Consider the following 23,132-nt stretch of genomic DNA (forward strand, 5'->3'; position numbering starts at 1 on the left):
TATTTCTAAAGCCTGAATGATGGAAAAAAGAAAAAAAAGAAAAAAAAAAGAACAAATAAATAAATAATAAAACAAGAGTAGGTGAGGGTATAATAGTCATTTCAGTGTGAAAGGAATGCCACGTCAGCAAGGTAACATAATTTTTGAAGAAGAATTGACGGCATGGACATTTGTGTGAAATTATAAAGTTTAGGGAGTATCTAGGTGAAATTGAAACATCGAGACCCTTATAAGTATATGGAATAAACAATATTGTGTCATCTTTTGTTTTTTGTCAAAGTGTTAAGAGTAAAAAAGACAAAAACAAAAAAAATCCTCTTGTTATTTATTTTTGTACGTGCTGATATTCCTGTGGTGTTGGTTTAGTAAAATTTTTATTTTTGGGTGGTAGTTGAAAAGATGAAAATGTCTCTCATATGCTAATTAAGTTAACGGGAAAATTAGATGGAAAGTCTAAAAGTTAACGGTAGGGTGTAAATCAGCAATAATTAAAAAAGTTAGGGTGTAAATAATCAAAATTGAAATGTCAGGGGGTAAATCGAAAATCATGAGAAAAATAATGGGGTAATTTGCCTATTTTGTCTTACTAAAATGTTAATTTAGCAACTCTTTTGAAAATACTTTGGTCTCTTAGTTAGTCGTTACAGCTAATCAATAATGTTTTGAATTAAAATGTATTACGGATTTACATCAAGAGAGTTTCTATTGGGACCTCCAAATCTGCTCACTTGACCTCACTCTATTATGAATTATTAAATGACATATATAACCTGTTATAAAATGACTATTAAGGACAATAATTATACCAAAAAATTGTTATATTTATTTTCTCTAGACTTTCCAATTCAATAATATTATATTGCATTATTTATTATTTTCCCTATCTATTTTCATTTTTCAATTTCACTACATACTCATTAAAGTATTCATATATATATATATATATATATTTAATAAGAAATAAAACTATGATTAAGATAAAAATGTATGATATGCATATTGAACACATATTGGTCAGGGAGAACAAAATAAATTGTATTATGACCTAAATCTAAATCTATCCATTATATTTGCAAAAAGAAGAAAAAAAAATAGAGCTAGCAAATAAAAATGAATAAATAAAAATTTAAATAATTAATCATGAGGTACAGAAAATAGAGAAACATTAAGTAAAAATGATTAATCTGTTTTTTTTTTGGCACGGCTAAAAAAGAAAAAGTAAATAAAAAAATCACATAATAGTTCATGTTATTTTATTTTTATTAATTTTTAAAACTCAATACCTTGTGTTTGATTTTTTTTTTATTGGATAAGAGATTTATGTTGTCTGATTAAGGAATAGAGATGTAATTAAGATTTATAGAGTAATTAAATCATTGAAATGACTAAGTTTTTTATTATAAAGATCTTAGTTTGTTTGTAAATTATATGTGTGAGGTTATTTGAGGAACTTTAATGAGGTTTAATGAGTAAATTTAGTATTTAAAAATTTGATAGGAGGTGTAAAAAGCATAGAGGTCAAGTGAGTAAATTTGGAGGTTCCAATAGAAAAACTCTTACATCAAATTCTTTTTGGGTGCGGCTATTGCCATCCTACTATTTTCTTAGTTTATCCTACAAACATTTAAATTATTGAAAGACTATATTACCCAAGTGCAAAATGACTAATAAGTACACTAATTTTCTAAAATCCAAATATGTAAGAAAAAAATAAATATATATATAAGTAATTAGTTAAATACAAAGACTACTTAATTTCTCATTGAATAACATTAATCTTTATCTTCTCAACCCAAATTTGAATTTATTACTATTTTTTCTTTTATTTTTGTTGCCTCCTCATCATTAATTCGTTATTCAATTCACAAAACCATTACCTTTAACTTCATCAAAATCTTGCAATATTATTTGTGAACGCCGAAAGTAAAAATTTAAAATACGAAGAAAGAATTCAATCTCTTCTTCATTGATCATAGTTGTAAATTTACTAATATTTTTACATAGATTGAAATAGAGAACGTTGAAATTCCTTATAAAAAAAAATAAAAAAAAGAACATTGAAATCGAAAGAATTTTTTTTAAATGGCAGTAAATGAGATTGTGATTTTATTAGGAAACTTTAATAAATTTAATTTTTTTATGAGGATAAATTAAATGAGATATTTTCGTTAAAATATTTATTTTCTAATTAGATATGTCATATAAGGATATTATTGGAAAGAGAAATGAGTTAAATAAATAAATTTAATAATTAAAATTAAAATGTAGGGTGTAATGAGCAAGTAGGTGAACAAAAAAAATAGTAAGGTGGCAATAGCCACACCCATTCTTTTTATGACAAAGTTATTATAGTCAGAACATTTAATTCTCTTTTAATTATTATTTTTTTGGGTCTAGATTCTCTTTTAATTACACAACTACGTTTTATTATCCTTGACCATGGATTTGACTCCAACAACTTGTTTTTATCTCAACAAGCTTCATAGCATACCAAACTACCAAAGTTCAATCAATTTCTTCTCTCACAGACAAATCATGGCGACCGGTAAAGTAATGAAATTAGAGTTGCCTATCTTTTGCATCGTCTTCATAACCCTCTTGATTCTTACTCAGTGTATGTTCTTCTTCTTCTTGATTTTTCAGAAAAATTTAATTTTTCCTGTTTGTAATTTTTTTTTTCGATACAACGCAAACAGGCAGTGGTGAGAGTAATATTGCTGGGGCAACTGGTAAACTGTCGAGGGTTGATAGAATTCATGTTTGCGCTCCAAAATGTAAACCACCAGGAAGTTGCTGGTGCTGTTATCTCCCGGGTAAATTTGGCTGCCATGCTACTGAAGACGAGTGTACTTACGGTTGTCGTCCCGATAACTAGCCAACCACAAACAACACAGATCAAGAGACTTGCATTATTTCAGTTTTCAAATGTATTGCAAAACCAGAAATAATCATATCTATAAATGAAATAAATGTTTTGCCAACACATTTCTGCTCCAAATTTTATTCTTGTTTTAATTTGCTTTTAGTTTATCGCAGCAGCTAGTTTATTCGGGTAAGGATCTTCCGGTTTTTTTTTTTTTTTTTGAGTAAAAATAACAAACCCTTGTCTATCCCTTAGTCGGTAACAGTGCTGCCCGCGACACTACACCTGGCTAGAAATTTGTAGATCAAACACAATATCACCATATTGAAATAGTACGGCCTTTATTACCCTTTTATCTATACCATATTGAGCAGGTTGTGATATAAAGTTACAAAAGGATAATAATATAGGAGGGTAATAATTGGAGGCCAAATATAAGGCCTAAGAATTGATCAAGGTTACCATATTTTGACACCTCAATTATCCTTTTACAAATATATTTTCTTTTTTCAGATGTTTTATTTAAATTTTACAAGCAAGATTAGCCTGAAGCCTTAGTAAACAAGGGGAACAAACGAGTTATCCTTATGAAAAGGCCAAGGTGCTTTCTACACAGAAAAGAGCCTCGGTAACTTTTTGACTTTCTTATATTATTATGGTATTTCTTATGTTATCTTCAAATTAGGTAGTACAGGGACTTGGTATCTACAATGTAGCAATCAAATGAGCCACTTTTTTTCCAGGTATTCACTTTCTGAACATGTTAGAATTTGGCATTCATATGTACGTTCTTGTTGAACTCCATGTTTAGCACTTTTTCCTATACCAAGTTTGCTTAAATCATGTTGAATTCATGTGTTTGCTGTGTGCCTCGTGTTGTACGTGAAATTTTCTTGGGAGTTTTCCATTTTGTTATTGACTGCTCATTGGACAATTATCAATATTGCACTGAACTATATGATATTGGGTAGTCCTGTATTGCTGTTATTGTTTCATATGATAGAAATTTTGTTCTCCATATGATAGAAATTCCAGTCACTTTACCTTTAAGAAAGTGTACCTTAAAAATTCCAGCCAAGATGCATAAGAGCATTACTAAAACTTTTGGTCTGTTATACTTGCTGTACTTGGTTGGAGTTTCACATTTGCTTTTCAGGTGCATATATTTCTTGAAGTACGTTGATACTACCTAATGTTCCACTGTTTTTTATTTTCATGATACCAGGAAATGCTTCATAACTGACTTGCATGATCCTGTAGTGTGCTTTCTGATTTCAGTACATATCCTTTGTAGTTCCTCTAAAGGAAGTGAGTGTGGGAAAGTACAAATAAAAAAGACATCATAACGTGGATAGCTTGATTTGTGTTAAAAGTTTTTTGACTTGTATTAATTTCATGTGTTTAGTCTAATGGTAATTGAACTATTGTTAGTTGTTGTCACAGAAAAATGGTCCTCACTTTGAGACATGGAACTTGGGAGTATTGGGACCAGTTGCTCTACAAGGATTAGATCAAGAAAGCAGAGATCTATTAGGGCAGAAATGGTCAGGAAGTAGAGATGATACGTAGTCTGTAGAAGACAAGCAGAAAACAAGTTGTGAAGTCTCTGACCAAGGCGGTAGATACATTGCTGATTACTCATGGGACAAGTACGTACACCCTTCATGAAGGATCTTTTGAGGTGATTGGAGCAACTGTGCTGAAAACTTTTATCGATTGAGTAGACTAGTTTATACTGTTGTTAACAGACTGTATTTCATGATTTGAGTATGACTTTTTCATAATTATATTTTCCAAACATAATATAGCTTTAATTAGGAAAAGGAACTGTAATTGTGAATGAGCCTATGCCCGTATACAGATGTAACTTTCCCTAGAAGGTATAATTTCCAATTGATTCACAAAAGAATTCTGTCTATAATTTAGCCGCCACTGTTATAGTATTCTTGGATTCTATGGATTTTCTGCACATATTTCACCATGTATTGTCTCTAGTCACTTCATATAAATACCACAGCAATTTGATTGTATATCACCAAAGAAAACCAACAACTTCATTGCAGCTACCTCTCATAGACATCAATGGCGACCGGTAAATCAAACAACATGCAGTTGCATGTCTTCTGCATCGTCTTCGTGATCCTCTTTGCTCTTACAGAATGTATGTACCAGCTGTAAACTTTCTTCTTCTGATCTTGATTTTCTTACGGTACTATAATTTATCTCCTCTACTTTGGTTTAATTTCCATGCATTAACAGGCAATGAAAATTTCCTTGGTGCTTCTAGCAGCAGCGAGGTTAATGTGGTTGAGAATTTAAGGGTGAGAGGTGACTATGATCATGTGAAATATTATAGGCCCAACGAAGAAGACGAAATCAAATTCTGCTCCAAAGAATGTACTCCATCTCTGCCTTGCTGGTGTTGCGATCGCCGTGGCCGTGCTTCTCAGTGCTTCCCAACTGAAAATGAATGTAATCATTACTGTGCGTGATGATCGATGGTCATCAACACAGTTTTAACGAATTCCTGTTTAATTCACAAACAAACTACATGTACTCCAGAGTCAAGAGGCAAGTGATCTGAGTGGTATTTATTTTAGTGATCAAGAATAATATTGGAATTGACAGTATCTAAAAGGCATATAATGGGAAGACATTCGTCTCTTCAACAAAATGTACCATTATCCCCCCTATGGCCCTTTCATGACTGAGCCAAGCAAAACCAATGAAATAAAGAAACGCAACAAGTCTATTGATCTTTTCGATAGAAAAAGGGTGCCATTCGTCGATCCCCACCGTAGAATTCTCATTCATAAAGACATTGGCTCTTACTGACTGTGACTAGAAACATAATTGTGATTAGGATTGGTGTAAACTTATCTTTGTATACATGCAAATTCTTTGGTGCATTTCAGCAGGAATTAGGAAAACAAAAATATACTGCATGGAATGTATAGACAGCAAATGGGTGGACTGGTTTTCACTATAAACAGGACATAATATATGGGCTAAGCACACAAAAAGAGTAGTTGCGTCTCACTGAACTACATTACCCAATAAGCTGTTTGTTGAAGGTGAACTCTGGTCACTTAACCAAGGATCATGTACAGAAACAGGAGAGTTATCCTTCTCCTCCTTCATCGGAGCTAGGGAACTGTCCACCCTTAGTGAAACGATTGATCTCTGGCTTCTTATACTGGTCTTCTTAGCAGTCAGACCACCCAATGACCTCTCACTTCCGTTATACGGTGATGAACAAGAGGATGCCACTGATGATGCTGTGCCTACATTCTCCTCCATCGTGGCCCACCCACTGCGCCTGACATATTCTAGTTCTTCCGCAACTTCTGTCATAGAAGGCCTCATGTCGCTGTGAAAAGCAAGGCATCTGAATGCAAGCTCGGCTACCTTGTTAATGGAGTAAAGAGTCCAAGCATCCCTATTTGGTTCGAGAAAAGGATCAACTATTTCATCCAAGCATCCTTTCCCTATTCTATCAATAGCAAGTGCAGCCAAATTGATCTCGGTTTGAGGTCTAGCAAAATCAACCACCTTCATTGCGGTTATTATCTCTACTAAAACTACCCCGAAGCTGTAAACATCACTTCTATCAGAAAGATGGAAGTTTTGATGGTACTGAGGATCTACATAGCCTGGAGTCCCTTGTGGAGCTGTTGATATGCATGACAATTCTGTCATTCCAAGTCTAGAAAGACCGAAATCTGCTACCTTTGATTTGTAGTTGAAGTCCAAAAGTATGTTGCTGGATTTGATATCTCTATGATAGATTGGTGGATTCATCTCAGAGTGGAGATAGGCTATAGCATTGGCAGTTTCAGAAGCAATTGTGAGCCTTATGGTCCATGGAAGTCCTTCTCCCCTCTCTCTTTGTAGATGTTGAGATAGCGTTCCATTAGGCATATATTCATATACAAGTATCTGTTCGCCTCCCTCTATGCAGCAACCTAAGAGTCGCACTAGATTCGGGTGGCTCACGGAGGAGAGGAGTTTGATCTCATTCATGACTTGGTCAATGCTGTTAGAGTCTCGGTATTTAATCTTTTTTATCGCAACCCATTCATCATTGTGGAGTTTTCCTGCATAAACTGTACCAAAGGCCCCTGTACCCAACCTCTGTTTCTCAGCAAAGCAATTAGTAGCTCTCTCTATTTCTTTAAAGGGATATAATGGAACACTGGAGCCTGCAGCTTCAGATAGAAGGCGCCTTGCACTCAGCTGGTTTTTTAAGCAAGTGGAACGCTTACGAAGATAGTAACAGATAAGAAATAGACCAGCCATTAATAAAGCTCCAGCAATAAACCCTACAAAGAAGACAGAGCAATGCAATACACGAAACTAATTAAAATGTACCATATACTCGCTTGTATATCTAGAGAACATAACAAAAAAATGAAATTTTATCAAATATTGTTCAGACATGATTCATATCTCATGTATATGAGAGAACCACATTGTATTACCGTTCACTTGAGATACTGATTTGAGAGTTTTTTGAAGTCTTTCATGAAAAAACGTGTAAAATTTTTGTTAGTTTGCCATTTAGCTAAATCATTATTCTCGAGATTTTAACCTGCTAATTGTTCCACAACAATCAAGCAAGGAATGTGTGTTGCATGGAAATAGTGATAGACAGACTACTAGAAAAACAAATATCAGAAGCACGCAGAAACATGCACCACATTCGGATAAAAATGTGGAGAACCAATGCATCTGCAACTTGAATTTTCTGAAGGGTCTTTTCTGAATGGGTTTATTTTTAAGGGCACCTTTTTAGGATTCCAAACCAGGGAAACCATGGGACAAATGAAAACAAATAAATCATATGGCTTAGACTCTGAAAATTAAAGTCAATTACTGCAACTACAAGTAGTTAACATACATTTTTGGTATGATTTCAAGTTTCAACCAGACTTAAACAACTAAGATAGCTTTTACTCTTTTAGCAGAGGTATGCAAGTAGTTTTCTTTAAAGAAAACTGAAACCATAAATTAAGAAAGCGAGAGGTAAAAGAACTGAGAGATGATAAATTAAGAAAAAGGGAAAAGACTACAAAGCTTACCTGCAATAAGAATACCAACTCTTCCCCCAAAACGTCCAGACAAGTACCTTGAAGCATTGCATTCAGAAACTGAAGACATGACAACCAGTATAAAATGATTAGAAACATTACATTATGAAATTCTAAAGCTATATAGGTATCAGGAATATGGGCTACATTATCCAAGTTCATGCAATTACAGATGCAATTAGTGGCCCATAATCACAATTTCCACTTGTATAAAAATGTCAGTTTCCAACTAGAACCTTTCATATACAGGCCATTTGCATACTTTATACTTATTCTGAGAAAAGAGATGATTGAAAAAGCAGCGGTGCAGCAGAACCAGAATCACAACACAAGTACAAATTCTGGTCGAACTTGCAAGTGCATAAGATTATCACCTCAATTAGTACTTCTCCTAGCAAGCTTAGACATATTACTTATTCTCCTAGCAAGCTTAGATATATTACTTAATGCCTTTTAACATAATAATCTCATTAATCAGTACCAGATTGTTGAAACTTAAAACTCATAGAAAATGAATACACGGATAGCAACTGTAGCTATTACAAGTCTACTCTTCCCCTTAATCTATTTATCCAAAGTCCAATTTATTTAGTAAATGCATGTGCTTTACCAAATATCCCTCCATAAATAAACATGGAATATTAGCCTAAACATTTGACTTTCGGACGATTCTTTGGTTACAAGGAGAACAATTCACAACAAAAGGAATAAAAAACTCGACATAAATTATGGCGAAAGAATATTATAAAAATTTCATAGCAACTATGCAAGGTCTATATTCCATCGGACTCTAAATTCCCCCTCAAATTATGGTCTAAATTAGTCACATCTAATTAGTCATCTACAAGTACATTACCAGATTTTAGGCCATACCGATATTTTTCGAATAACAAAATCAAATCGAATTTGGCTGCAAAGTCTACCATGACTTGGTGGCCAAATACACCACAAAATTCATTGCAATTGGACCAAATTAGAATTTTCCCAAAACCAAATGATGACGTGTCAGACCAAGAGTCGTAAAACGACGCCGCAGAAAGCAAAGTTTCCAAAGAGTCAAAAGAAAAAAAAAACAGGTTGACTAGACTGACTGACTAACCTCTCCGGCAACCCGTCCCGTTTCTGAACCCGTCGCCGTGATATCCTTCCTTACATCGGCAGCGGATCCCCGGAGTTTTCCTCCCGCCGAGCTTAACGTCCGTACGCGTGGCATTGCCAGCGCAATCACCGGGGGAGCCCTGAACCCACCAGCCCAACTCGATCGTCCCAAACTGGAGCGACAGCGCCGAGTTCTTACCGGAATTAAGCACAATGGATCCGAACAAGTACGTACAGTTGTACCCTTTCAAGTCACTATATTCCATAATCTCCGACCCTTTATTCTCGTGAGATAAACAGCTTATGTTGCCTTTTCTAGCTGTACAGTTTTTCAAACCGAACTGTTTTTGAACGAAGTCCACCGGAATGTAGCAGCCGTTTTGAGAGTTTGGGCAGCTCTGAAGAAGCAAGCTGTTGTTCCAAGTTGGGCCGAAGTTTTCGCCGAACAGGTCTCGTATAGATTCGACCCGTCTGTCACATTTTGCCCGGAGATCGAGGAAGATGCTGGTTGAGGTTATGTTCTGGACTGTGAAATTGCTGATCGAGATGGCGCTGTTAGAGCAGTTCAATTGGATTTTGCACCCGTCTGAGAACCCGAACGGGTACGGAACCGGCTTGGCAGACTTTCCGGATCCGCATGTGGTTGTGCAGTTCTGCTTCTGGGCTTTGGATACGGAGGCTATGAGGAGCAGAATCACAAGGTTTTTGCTCATGAGGAAATGATTCATGTTGAACCTCAAATCATTGGCTTCCTTCCTGTAAAAGTAGATGTCAAGTAAGATTTTGACATATATGTTGAGGATGAAGTTCAAATACCCAAGAAGCTAGAAATATCAAGTGAGCAATTAAAGGCTCTGCTCTTTGATTTCTGGGTATTTGGGAAAAATAATTAAGGAAGCTTGAAAACTGAGCAATTAAAGATGACAGTTGGGAGGCCATCTATACCAATAAATAAGGTCTAACCTCTGGGAGCGTCTTCAATGGGATTTGGAGTAATTACTCTGTCTCCTCTGCATGTAAATTAAGTGCTTTGATTATAGTTCTGGTTCTTCTTCAGCTTCTTGATCATGAGAGAGTTTCAAAACCAGAAAAAAAGCTCTTCTTATTTTCCTTGCCACAGCTCTCTGCAACTCCAAGAATGTAAAATGGGTGGTACTCAAAACTGCCAAATGTTGTGTATTCTTTTTGGTGGAATGACACAGATGCCTTTCTGTAGAAGCAAATGAACAAAGCGTTTTTTTTTTTTTTTTTTTTTTCTGGTACAGAAATGGGCTTGTAGAGAATGGGAAATTACAGAGATCGATTGGAATGTTGTGGTCAGCTTGGCTAATTATAAATGGTTTGACTGACACAGATCAACAATTGTTGGATTTAAATTATTAACCATGACTGCTTCCATTCGACGAAGGTGGGGAAGTGGGTCTCACTAGTTAACAGCCTCAGCTCCACTATGTTCCCCTCTCGTGCTTTTCTATTTTTTCTTTTTTAATGGCTTAAAAGAAATGTCATATTCTTCAAGCATGGGGGTGATGGGGATGTACTCACCTTTCTGCTTCTTTGATTAGTTTATGCTGGGCTAACTTCCACTCCTATAATCCTCTGTATTGCCAGACGTGGCTGCCGTGAAGAAGATGAAGAACGTCGATCAAGAGTTTGACGAAAATACCCATGAGAGCCGAAAAAGTCCAGTTGCACTGTCCAACACGGTAGGGTAATAAAACTGGTCTGTTTCCCATTTTCACTCGAGCACCACAAATTTGCTATCACTTTTGTTCTGTGGCCTGTGGTTATTATAGTAACACCTGAAAAGGTGAGAAATTTCCCGCCAAACGTGCATGAAAAGAAGAAGACCATGATCTTGAGCGATAGCCGGCGCCCCTGGGTTTTGACCTTTGTTTAGGGTCACAAAAGACCAACTAATTGCTTTTAGAACCCAGAGTAGAAGTGACCGAATTATAAGAATTATATTATCACCGCATGTACACCATGATCTTGTTCCTTCTTTCTTATATGTATAATCAAGTAAATTGCTGGTCAATGGTCATAGTCTTTTGGCCAGCTTCTCGATCATTTGCTGCAACCAACATATAGATTTTTTTTTTTCCTCCCTGAATTCTTTGTATAATATGTTTATATTCATATATACATACCTGGTCATGGTGTTGTTATCTTCTTTGGTTCTGTTTTTTAGGGCACCTTTGAGGCGTGATTAAAGGGGCCTTGCGTAGAAAATTTGTACGGGGACAAAATCCATCGCATCACTGTGGACATCGTGACTTTTCTTTCACATAATTAGTCAAAGTAAATGATATGCAGATTTGATGCGGTTCCTCATTATAACATCGTCAATGTTAATCGTGTATTTAACTGTTTATACATGTCTATAATGATTTGATTTTTGATCGATAAAAGAGTCTATCATTCTGAGTTTTATATATTTACGCCAAAACCATTGGCAAGACATCTAGATGAGTAGATTGCCTCGTCCATCTCTATCTACTTTTTTTTTAAGTGCTAGTTGAACGAAATGCAAGTGATGTTCTGTTTTATGAAGAGGAGAGAAAAAAGACGTTTATATTTTAACGACTTCGTCGAAGAGATAGTAAGACTTCAGTATAAACAATCCTACAAGTGGTGCAGTAGAAGAACAACTAACTTCATAATATAATCTCTTTCAATTCGAAATGTCATTAGCGTTAGTAGTGTTGGTGTACTTTTACTCAATGTTTAGCAGGAGTATGTCCTTTTTAGGATCCGATGGAAACGAAACGAGCCAAGCAATCTTAAAGAAGGCTTGACTACCCAATCTTAAACATTATGGTACGTGTGTGGACAACGTCATTACCGTGGAGGAGGGGCATATCAATTCATATATATAGCCAAAATGGTTGACCAATGACCCCCAAAAAATTTGATGGTAATTACTTGATGTCGATCGACGAGTTGATTTAGGTCATCCTTAAGAGGTAATATCTACAGAATATCAATAATATACCGAAATTGGTTTACTCATTAAAGTTGTATAAAAGAAAGATAACAAACGGGCTAAATAACTTTCACTTTTACGTACTATTACTAATTATCGGTAGGAAATAGACATAAAATGATCAATGTTGAGCGATTGAGCTACAAGCCTACAAGCTGTAATTTTATTTTGCTTGTCAATTTATTATCTTAACTTCTTCATGAGTACGAGACAGAGCTTAGGTTTATTTTGCTTCTTATGTTGTTATTATCTTAATTTTTTAAAAACAGTTCATCGAATTAACATCTTACCTTATCATCAATCTTTGTGCGCCTCTCACTAGCCACAACTAGCTAGTTTCCATCTTCTATAAATGCCATGACCTAGCATTTCTAGGATAGCAACAAAGACTGTGGGACAGATCGAGTCTCTCGTGCAAGGGTTGTTGATAGAACTATTTCAGTGATCTCATCGATCAGCATCCAAAACTTGCCGTTGGAATTGGTTCAACGACTTCTCAAAGTCCTTTGGTATTTATTTCAATTTCCTTGCATCACTATTATACTACTTATCATTCTCGTGTCTCATTAATTTGGCTCCATTATTGAGCTCAGCTTGCATTTACTGGTCTTTTCTTAAGTTAAGCATTGGCTTGGAAATGGTGCTTTCACTCAACAAAGCTGTGTCTGTGGCCGTTGGAGTGAAGTAGGTGCCAAAACCACTACTGGTGCCCAGAAAATTACAGGCAAATACTAAATTAATTACTTGACTGGGATCATTCTACATTGAAAGTTTTCCATGACGAAGGTCACATGCACATTGCCATCAAAAATAGACAGGCTTTGAAAAACAAAAATTAGGAGATGGCCGGGTATATGTGATAAGTTAACAAACTATTGTCATTGGTGTGCAGAATAGTCTTCATATATACCTAGCTAGCTAACCAAGGCTTCTAAGATTTGATTGATAATTGTTAGTTTAAGATTCACCAATCTTGGATCGATTTTCTTCAAAGAGATTTCATTTGTACTTGATCACAAATTTGTCGGTGCATTTTATGGTAGAAGGTTTAGGTCTGAATGGTTGTCAAATTGATTAACGGGACTCATCTTGTCCCATAATCAAATATATTGATTGGTGTTTTCTTTGGTGATTAAGAACCTGTAAAATTTGTGAAAGTCACGATGATATATAGCTCTAGTTTCCAAAATTCTATCTTTATGATTGAGATTTCAAGTTTAAATTCACACAAATCATGTATGTGGTAATATGATTGACTTTAGAATTTTACGAAGTCTCTAGCAATTTTGTTAACAAATTTTTATTTTTCGTTTGTGAAGTCTTGAGCATTTGAAGGTTTTCCTTCGATGCTCAAATAGCTAGTTATTGAAACTCTTTACCTAAAAGCAACAAATTTAGGTTACTAATCCTAAGGGTTGGTGGACTGATAAGCTCCATTGACCATTCCCATGGACTCCAAAAGACCATAGGTTATAGTGCTAGTGGAGTTTAGTCGGCAGAACGATAGTAAAATGAGTTGTAAAATGGTCAAATCCCCACCTACTATACAACCCTTAATTTAACCGTTGCAAGAGATTCTTGTAACCGCTATTTTTCTTATTTCATCTTTAGTTACATCAACTTCATGATTACTCTAGCGCGCGGAGTCTAAAGGAACGCATCTTATGTTCAAAAAACAATTTACAGTAATTCAAGCCCAAGGTCATCCTTCCCCCCATAGGGCTCAGAACCATTTCGCACAGTCCGGCCCAATACCCAAAGCTCTTATGTTCTACTCGCACAAACCAGCGTCGTCGTTTTGAGTCGATTAAACCTGAAAACCGAAACCCTAAAACCCTAGTCGTACCCAAAACTCTCCTCAGACAAAAAGGGGTCGGATTCCGATGTCGGACAGAGAAGATTACGACTCCGACGCGCCGGAGGAGTTCACGGCCGAGCAGGTGATCCAACTCTACCAAATATAGTTTTAAAGTTCAGAGATTTAATTTCAGAAATCAAAAAGCTTGGAACTTGTTCCTTACCCTATTTGTTTTGATGATTACAGGGAATACAACAGGAACAAGAACTGAGTAAGCTTCAGAAAGAGAATAAGGCGAGGTATATGACTCGAGCACCGTCTTGATTTTGATTATGGTTTCGTTTGGTTGCTTTGAAATGTGGGAGTTTGATTCATTTGAGCTGAGTTCTTATGAAAATTGATTTACTTGAGCTGAGTTTCTCAATTTCAAGAGGTTAAATGCCCGAAATATTGGTAATCGAAACACTGTTTATTGTTTTTTGTAGTATTTATTAAAGGGCTATTACCTTCTGTCCAATTTGTTTCATCAAGACAGATAATTATGCTTTTTAAGAAGATAAGTTTGAATCTCTGTTGTTAAATGGAATAGACAGTAGAATTAGTTGGATAACATTGAAGTTGTGAATGGTGGTTGAAGGCATATATGAAAGTTTCCTTTACCCCATTGTTTTGTTCTTTTGATGCCAGTAGAAAGTTTGGGAAGTTTAATGCTTTGATTATACGGTGGAATCCGATTACATGACTATAGAAACTTAGCATGTTTGCTGCTATACTAATGGTATTTATATCAGTAACTAAGATAAACTGAAGCCGACAGGAAGTAATGGCATGGAATTTGTAGGAGTGCTTTATAAATCAGTGCATATTTTTGAATATATAGCACTTACATGTCAGATTAGACCATGCATATACCTATCTGTTGACATGATTTGAAAAGTTTGTAACAAAATTTAAGGGAGTTTGGAGTGGTGTGTGTGCACACTATAGTTTCCATATTTTGCATCTACTTTGGATATCAAGTGTAACAGCATTTGATATTTACTTTTCAAATAGGGTTGCTCGTGAAGGAAAAGAACGTCGTAGAAAATGGGCCCAGAAGAAAACACCACGGAAATCTACTGTTGAAAGTGTTCAAGATGTTTCTGAAAATGAAACACACCAAGAATCTTCCATGGGCACTGCAGGGATGCTTCCTCCTAACATTGTTGAACTACTTGCAGCTCGTGAGAAGTATGACTCTGTTTTTACACTGTTTCTGTGTGTGTGAAGTATTACGATTTCCTTCACTATTTGTGTGTATGTGTGTGTTTTTATCATTAGTTATGAGATTATAACTAGATAGTCACATTCCATGTGCAGGCAAGTTTTCTCAGACTCTGAGGATGAGAAGGCTGACTCGAAATCTACTAAGAAGAAGAAAAAACGAAAAAGCTCAGGGTAAGGGACCTCTTCTTTTATGACACAGAAAGAAATACTTTTAAAATTGCCATGTTCTGAATGAAAATTGTGTGTTTCGTTAACTTGTGGTTTTGCAGGGTTGATGCTATTATTCTGAATCAGACAGCTCCTCCTCCATGCTTAGAGAAGTCCTTGGAATTCTTGAAGAAAAGGAAAATGCAGATCCCCAGATCACAAGCAGTGTTGAACAACTCGAACCAAGCATTACGATTTCTCACTTCTTCAGGCGTGTTAAGTAAAAAACTGACAAACTAAAAATGTCAGCATCCTTTTCTTCTCAATGTATGCTTCTGTATTGTTATTCTCTCACTGATCATACTGGCTCCTGATGAGCATTTAGAAATGATTGATGAACAAATGGAGTGATCATGCCCAAGGGTTAATCCTTGAAGTTATGGAATCTGCAATTTTGTTGTAATTGCATTGTTCTCACATTAATCGTGCCAGTATTTTCTTACTCTTTTTCAGTGATAAAAGCAAGTGTTTCACCGCCTCTTGTTCCCCAGGCTCCTTTGTCTTTTGAGTTGCATAAACTTATTATACTCCCTTTTGATTTGCTTCCTTACTTGCTCAAGATTTTAAAATTTATATTTGGTCATTTTCCCACCGTTATTCTCTAATTTCTCTGGTAACTTTTGTTTTGGGTCGGAGGCTTGAGAATTAGGGAATCCAGTGGATTATTGGAGGCATTACCATGTTGCATATTCTTCATTTCATTGGTGGTTCCCAATTGAAAATTCAGGTTTATTGCCAATTGAAAAACAAGCTCTTGTTGAAGATCACCCCACCTTCTTCTGATAGGAGGATCTGAATTCACTATAGTCATTATGATTACACACTATATTTTAGTGCCTTGGTGGTATTCCACATAATTTTAGATCATTAAAAGACAACATGTTCTATTGTTTCCCTTCAATTGGTTCACGCCCTTAGTGCGGCAAAAAGTTTTTTGTCCGACTTATCCTCCATGAGTTATTTTGTTGTTTGCTCTGGATTCATGCACAACGTAAAGGACCGTTGAGGCCCCTGGAGTGCCTCATCTGTTACTGGTAGGGTTTGGTCCTTTGCTCATTGCCGGGGGTTTGATTGCTAAAAGCTCAGTATGCGTAAGCTTGATGAATAGAGAGCACCGGCTTTGGTCGTCATCTCGCTGCAGGGATCCATCAATTATAGATCTTTAGCAAGAACTTAAATTTGGATATTAAGAATGAGATTTTATGTGCCCATCTTACAAAGTTTCATTCTACGGATTGGATTATGTTGGTGGTGGCTATAGATGGTTTAAAGCATAACTAGCATCGATTTAAGCAAGAAGATATGCAACAATTTAAGCAGACTGGTTTAACTAGCATTTAGGAACAAAGCTGCAGCTTATTAGACTCCATCAGGAGTCTTTGCAGTTCATTTTTTCAAAGGTTGTTTATGATCCACAATTAATTTAACATATGAGATCAGTGGTAAAACAACACTAAATACTCGTTAGATTGGAGGAAAGCATAACATAGTGGTAAGTAGTAGTTCCATAACTAGTTTAAGCCATAGTGATGAACCAGCAATTAGCAGCAAAGGCTTCAGCTTCATACATACAGACCTCATCAGTAGTCTTGCAAGGTTGTTCAAGACATACAATCGATCTAGAAGGATTCATACATTACATGGTCAAAAACTACAAGATGTTTTAATTGATCAACGAAGTGGTAGATCAACTATGGGGAAGAGAAACTGTCCTCCTGGTCCAACCATGAGGCGATGCCAGTCTTAGTAGAAGTAGCTTCTTGTAACTCTGAGCTTCCCATCAGAGCTTGAAAAGCTGTTTTGACCTTTCTCAAGTTCTTATAGTGGCGGATCCGTCTAAGAACCACGTCTCTGTCCAAGGCAGCTGCTGCTTTAGAATTGGAGGAGGATTTCAAGTAGAGCTGGCTTGTGATGGAGTCACTCCGTACTTGATCATCACCATCTTTTGAGTGATTCTGCTTCTGCAGATCAGACTCTGATGAGAAAGATGGTTGTTGATGAGCTTTGGAAATGATGAAAGCCATTTATGTAGGCTGAAGGGGAAGGTGAGACTATGGAAGCCTTGTGCCTCAGTGGGGTTTATTTATAGAGGGAATTGAAAACAGCCAAACAGGTAGCGGTGGTTTTGTGTAATTTATTGCATTTATTTTTGTCCTAGTGGTTTAGTGGTTTTAGAGGTTTCTGGGTTCTCCAAGCCAGTGGTTTCTTTCTCAAAAGTTTGAGGGTTAGCTTTAGCGTTGGACTACACGGCAGGTGTCTGCACCAAACCAATAGCCACAGCAAACCATGGACACTGGTGATTAGCCGACTCAAAGGTAACGGTTTCATTTTCTTTCTGTTTTGTTTCTTTCTTTGGTCACAGTTTTTGGTTTGCCAACATCATCACCCTTTTTTTTGCCCAGTGTTTCAAACTAATAAAATCAGTAATTTGATGTAGAATAACAAACTGCAAAGATCGAAAATAATGATCGGTTTCTTTTTCTTTCTGAAAAGGTGGAGCAAATGCCCGTCTTTTACCCCAAAAGCTGATAGCTATAGTTGCAAATTGCACTCTTCTTATCTCATGCAACCTTTGTATGTCAAAAGATCGTCATACCAAATTACCGATCATGGTTATACAAGAAACTAATAAATGCTGTTGAGATTGAAAATGTTACGGTAATAAAAACTAACTCGCTGTAATAAGATATTTATAAATTTGAATTATAATTAAAATACGTCAGACATTCAATATTTTTTAATATATATAATTTGTTGAAGGTCTGCTCACCTAAGGGACAGTTTTTAAGGGATTATGAGGGACAAATGAATCTGATGGCTGAAAATAAATGCACAGTTCAAAGTTGTTATAATTTCTGTTTTTATATCTAATACATGTGGTTGAGATATATTTATCCCTCATAGTCCCTTAAAACTATCACTTAAGTGAGCAAATATTGAATAAATGATTTCTTCAAGTTGAAGGGAGCCATGATGAGCCATGAGTACGGGGGCGGTTGTTTTTGTTAGCCACGTGAAGAGTGATGGGGTGATATCATCGTCGGAATCTCATGTATCGCCGTCCGTACCGTATTACATGTATCAGGTTGTTGTTCGTTGGCCCAGGCAGAACCTTATCCTCATTTCTTTGTAAATTATGACAACATGTGCACACGTGTTGAATTGTTTTCGTTTACACGAGGTGGCTGAGAAATAGAACAAGCACGCGTGTCTCACCATCACAATGATATGAGGAGCATCATATAGATACTATAAAATCCCATTGGTCTATAGACATCTGGTTGTAACTATAGTTAACCTAAAAAATGTACGATTTAGATGATCGAATTATATTGTAAATTGGTTGGAACAAGTATGTTATTTTTTTTTTTTAAGAAACATTATTAATAGATTTACATCTATCGATCATTCTTAGTTTGTGTAGTTAACTTTTAAGTATAACTAAATTACAACTGTTTGGAGTAATGATCTTTTAGATTAGTGTATCATCCAATCATCAACAGATATTTGCATACTGATTTGGAGCTTCCTTGACGGTGACGGATGTGCATTGAAGTCATTATTAAAGGGACAAGTAAAACAATGGGCAACTCCGGTTGTTTTAGATGAAAACTGAGGGCTCTTATTCGTTTAAGACCCTGATTTCAAATTTCAGACGAGTTGTAGTGACTAAAAATGGAAATTGCTCTCGGTGGAGTTATACTCAAATCAAATACTACTTGTGGGAAATGCTAAACTATGACCAAATTCAGAAGGAAGATCGGAACTAAACGAAGGCAAAGTTCATTCACTCCTGGTTGGTGACGAGAAATTCTAGATGAGCTTTATCTCACCACGTATGTTGAATTGGTGTGGGAATAGGACCAAATGGGTTCTGAGTCTGCAAATGATCTTTGATCCACTCAATCTTTGTATTCGCTTGCAGGTAAGATTGGGGTGCATGTAAAAAACTCTCCGAAAAAAAGTGTGTTTATTCAATCTTTCTAATGACTTACTTGGATTAATATGTCCACCTCGGCACCTTGGAGGCTGGCTGCACTTGTTGAACCTTATAGCCAAATTGGTGTGCTCGGATCATTATTCTTGAGTAATTATTGTGTGGTCCGAAATTATCACGTGTTTGTAGTCCTGATTAATATGACGTTTATATACATGGAAAAAAAAAAGAACCGATTACTATTAAAATAAGACCGCATGCATGGACCAATCAAGTTGTCTCAAATTACAAAAAATAGTAATATAGGACTAAATAATTTCTCGCAATTCTCTATTCACTCTTGTAGCCCATGATCACTCGAGCTTGTCGTTGATGGAAGAGAAAATTTTAAGAACTATAAACTACAATGGCCCACTCCTAAAATCGGTATATTATCTTTCAAAGAAATAAAAACGGTATATGACTTTCAAAACCCGACACACTTTTAATACATGGCGTCAATAACTCCATTAACCTTATGCAATTATTCATTTTAAAAGGGTAATTTAGTATTTTCACCCTCTCTCTCTCTCTCTCTCTCTCTCTCTCTCTCTCTCTCTCTCTCTCTCTCTCTCTCTCTCTCTCTCTCTCTCTCTCTCTCTCTCTCTCTCTCTCTCTCTCATCCCCCCTGTAGCCCACAATCACTTGAGCATGTCGTTGATGGAAGGGAAAATTTGAAGAACTATACACTACATATGGCCCACTCAGAAAATCAGTATATTATCTTTTAAATAAATAAAAATGGTGCATGACTTTCAAAACCCAACACACTTTTAATACATGGTGTCAATAACACCGTTAACCTTATCATTCATTTTTCAAATGGTAATTTAGTATTTTTACCTCCCTCTCTCTCTTCCCCTGCCCGCCGCAACATATTAAGATTTCATCTTCTTCTCCTCCTTCTTCCTTCTTCCTCCTTCCCCGATATCAAGGTTTGATTTGGACATCCAAATATGATTTTCTTCTCCTCCTCTTTATTCTTCTTCCTTCTTCTTTCTCCCTAGCTCCCTTCCTCCTTCCCTGATATCAAGATTTGATTTGGACACCCAAATCTGATTTTCTTCCCCTCTTCCTTATTCTTCCTCCCTAGCTCCCTCCCTGATATCAAGGTTTGATTTGGACACCCAAATCTAATCTTTTCCTCCTCCTCCTTCTTCCTTCTTCTTCTTCTCCCACCCTCCCTCCCCGATATCAAGATTTGATTTGGACACCCAAATATTATTTTCTTCTCCTCCTTCTCCTTCCTTCTTCTTCTCTTTCTTTTCCCTTCTTCTTCCTTCTGCTTCTTCTTCCTTTTTTTTTTTTTTATCAATCATTGAAGAGACATATTTGCCCTTATAAATTTGACCAAAATCACACTAACTAACGGAGGATGTAATGACATGTACCAATTTTGGATCGAGATTGCAACTTTATGTACTTTTGATTTCTTTGAAAGATAATGTACCAATCTTCGGAGTGGCCCATATGTGGTGTATAGTTTATAAAAATTTTCCTTGATGGAATTATAGTTATGGCAGTTAACCATCGTTGGTTGGGTATTTGGGTTTTTGTGCCTTATCTTAGGCCTTCTTTCATTTCATGGGGAATTAAAATATGGCACGTTATTTTGAAATGAAGTTGTTTCCACTTCTGCCGAGAGTAATGAGGTTGTATCTAAGATGCAGACTCATTGTGCTCTTAAGATTGAATCTTTGAGACTCATGTTGGTTTGGAAATTGAAAGTCCAAATCTTTGAGACCTAAATCTCAGAGCAAAGTTAGTAGAGAAGACCAGGGACCTGCCCATTTTGAAATGAAGGGAGGAAGATTAAGGTGTTGGTAGTTCTTACTAGTTCTGTTTGATTATGAGGTCTTAGACTCTCAGCAGTATTGGAGAGGATCCTGCCACGAATTTTGGTATGGTATTTGTTTTGATTTTTATGGATTATTTATTTGAAATAATTGAATGGCCAACTTCACCAATGCTTAAATTGTCATTGCTTGTCTTTGTAGGCTCTATGATGTACGACTTCTTCATGGGAAATGGTTGGCATGTGCCATCATATCAAGCTATAATTAGCCCCTTCAAGTACTCATGTAATCAATCTGAAGACAATTCTAATCTAGATAACATGTTTTATGTTTAAAAATCAGTTTAATTATACTATGATTTTGTAATATGAAATTATTTAATTGATATAATTTACTACATGAATACTTTTGTTTACTATGCTTGAATGAAAGGGTTTAATTGAAAATATTGTCTATTAGAAGAGTGAATGAAGAAAACTTTTATGACACGCAAAATGGTTTTTTACGGCACACAATCAAAGTTGTAAAACATCTTTTACGACGCGCAAACTAGTGTTTTACGACGCACAAAAAATGATTTTTATGGCGCACATTTTGCGTGTCACAAGAGAAATTTGTCTTTTACGACACTCTTCCTTATGCCGTAAAGTTGTTTTTTTACGACGCACATTGTGTGTAATAAAAAACCAGTTTTTTAAGCTTCTTTGTACCTAATTAGGCTTTCTTCCTCGGGTGGGAGCCCATTTATATTTCAAATCTCTACAACCTGAGAATGGCTATAGCATTCCAGATATATTCATGTATCAAATTTCAGTTTCTGTTCCATGCTATATTTCTAATTTAAATAAAAAAATAATGGATAAACAAGTAAATGCATGATTAAAACAAAGCCTATTTATATTCTTGATTTTTAATTTTGAAAAATCATAAAGAAAAAAAAATCGTTTATACATTTTGGTATTTCGGTAATTTAAATACATTTTAAAGATCATGCTTTATCAATGGCGACATTGAGAAACATGACAATTTGAATAGAAATGGGATTGTGAATGGTTTGGCACGTTAGGATGTGCCATAGGGCCGGGACACCAATAGAATGCAATGACATGCTGTAACATACTAAATCTTGTTAACATTATTTTTTCTTGAAACTCTTTGCCATTACCTCTTCATTCATAAATTATGATATTTAGAATGTATTCTATTTGCTGAAACAACAAAGCCTCGAACAAATTTCTTTTATATAATTTTTTTTAACTTTGAAAAATAGTTAAAAAAAAATTGCGTTGTGATTATTGAGTTCTGTCAGTTGGAGAAGTGTGTGAAAATCATTATTTCAGTGTTTGATCAGAAAATAAAAAATATACTTGTGACAAGAAAAAAAAAACGTGTGTACTATAATCCACAATTTTGAATAAAATTCATGGTTTTGAGAAAAAAAGTATTTTATTTTTATTTTTTAATTTTTAATTATGAAACTCAAGTTTCCAAAAAGTTGGGACATATACTTCAAAGAATTTTATTTTTAATATTATAAATTACTTATTAGAGCCCAAGTGACATGTTAACAAATTAAAAATTTAGGATAATACTAATAACTAAAATATTACAAGAAGCATCAATACATGAAGTGCATGTAGAATATTTGCTACAAACTAAAAGACAACATTGCTAACTGTTATATGCACCATTATTAAATTGATCCCTATTATGTATATCTATACTATTATTAAAGGAAGAGGTTTTGTTAGCCAAAATCTAAAATTTTAACAGAATTGACCCTAGAAGATTAATAAACTTTGAGAATTAATTAAATCACAAGGATAATTAAGACATTTACAAAATGTATTTTTATTAAAAAAAAAATAAAAAAAGTACCCACAAACCCACTTTTCTCTCTCCAATTTTCTTTTCTCTACAATAACCAACTTTTTTCCTTTTTATTTTCTGAAAAAAAAAAAAAAAAAACTTGCACATATGCTATGTGTGGAGAAATGCTAGTTATTATTAAGAAAAGAGAGCTTGCTCTGTAAAACTGATTTTTTTACCAAT

The 23,132-nt window shown here is 35.4% G+C and overlaps 2 protein-coding genes across 3 annotated transcripts; one reads left to right on the top strand and one right to left on the bottom strand.

Moving 5' to 3' along the window:
- Positions 1–5,594: 5,594 nt before the first annotated feature.
- On the bottom strand, positions 5,595–10,567 carry LOC112189975 (wall-associated receptor kinase-like 14). Of its 2 annotated transcripts, none has more exons than XM_024329390.2 (4): positions 10,015–10,567; positions 9,053–9,803; positions 7,945–8,013; positions 5,595–7,185 (listed from the first exon to the last, which is right to left on the bottom strand). In XM_024329390.2, exons 2-4 carry the CDS (start codon positions 9,777–9,779, stop codon positions 5,900–5,902), a joined length of 2,082 nt encoding a protein of 693 aa, XP_024185158.1. In that variant the 5' UTR covers positions 9,780–9,803; positions 10,015–10,567; the 3' UTR covers positions 5,595–5,899. The 2 variants fall into 2 exon arrangements, with proteins under 2 accessions (XP_024185158.1, XP_024185156.1); XM_024329388.2 differs by having other exon boundaries at positions 9,053–9,807; positions 10,015–10,566.
- Positions 10,568–13,818: 3,251 nt separating this feature from the next.
- LOC112189976 lies at positions 13,819–15,780 on the top strand. Its single transcript, XM_024329391.2, has 5 exons — positions 13,819–13,977; positions 14,082–14,134; positions 14,889–15,065; positions 15,195–15,272; positions 15,371–15,780. Exons 1-5 carry the CDS (start codon positions 13,921–13,923, stop codon positions 15,546–15,548), a joined length of 543 nt encoding a protein of 180 aa, XP_024185159.1. The 5' UTR covers positions 13,819–13,920; the 3' UTR covers positions 15,549–15,780.
- Positions 15,781–23,132: the final 7,352 nt, after the last annotated feature.

Source organism: Rosa chinensis, chromosome 2 (assembly GCF_002994745.2).
Source record: "Rosa chinensis cultivar Old Blush chromosome 2, RchiOBHm-V2, whole genome shotgun sequence".
Lineage (NCBI taxonomy): Eukaryota > Viridiplantae > Streptophyta > Magnoliopsida > Rosales > Rosaceae > Rosa > Rosa chinensis.

What these genes read in the sequence shown, in the direction of transcription:
- LOC112189976 (XM_024329391.2), top strand. Translation starts at nt 13,921, where the DNA reads ATGTCGGACAGAGAAGATTACGACTCCGACGCGCCGGAGGAGTTCACG. An exon ending in AGGAGTTCACGGCCGAGCAG is followed by an intron (nt 13,978 to 14,081) that starts GTGATCCAACTC and finishes TGATGATTACAG; the next exon opens with GGAATACAACAGGAACAAGA. An exon ending in CTACTTGCAGCTCGTGAGAA is followed by an intron (nt 15,066 to 15,194) that starts GTATGACTCTGT and finishes TTCCATGTGCAG; the next exon opens with GCAAGTTTTCTCAGACTCTG.
- LOC112189975 (XM_024329390.2), bottom strand. Translation starts at nt 9,779, where the DNA reads ATGAATCATTTCCTCATGAGCAAAAACCTTGTGATTCTGCTCCTCATA. An exon ending in CGGGACGGGTTGCCGGAGAG is followed by an intron (nt 8,014 to 9,052) that starts GTTAGTCAGTCA and finishes TCATGTCTTCAG; the next exon opens with TTTCTGAATGCAATGCTTCA. An exon ending in AGTTGGTATTCTTATTGCAG is followed by an intron (nt 7,186 to 7,944) that starts GTAAGCTTTGTA and finishes TCTTCTTTGTAG; the next exon opens with GGTTTATTGCTGGAGCTTTA.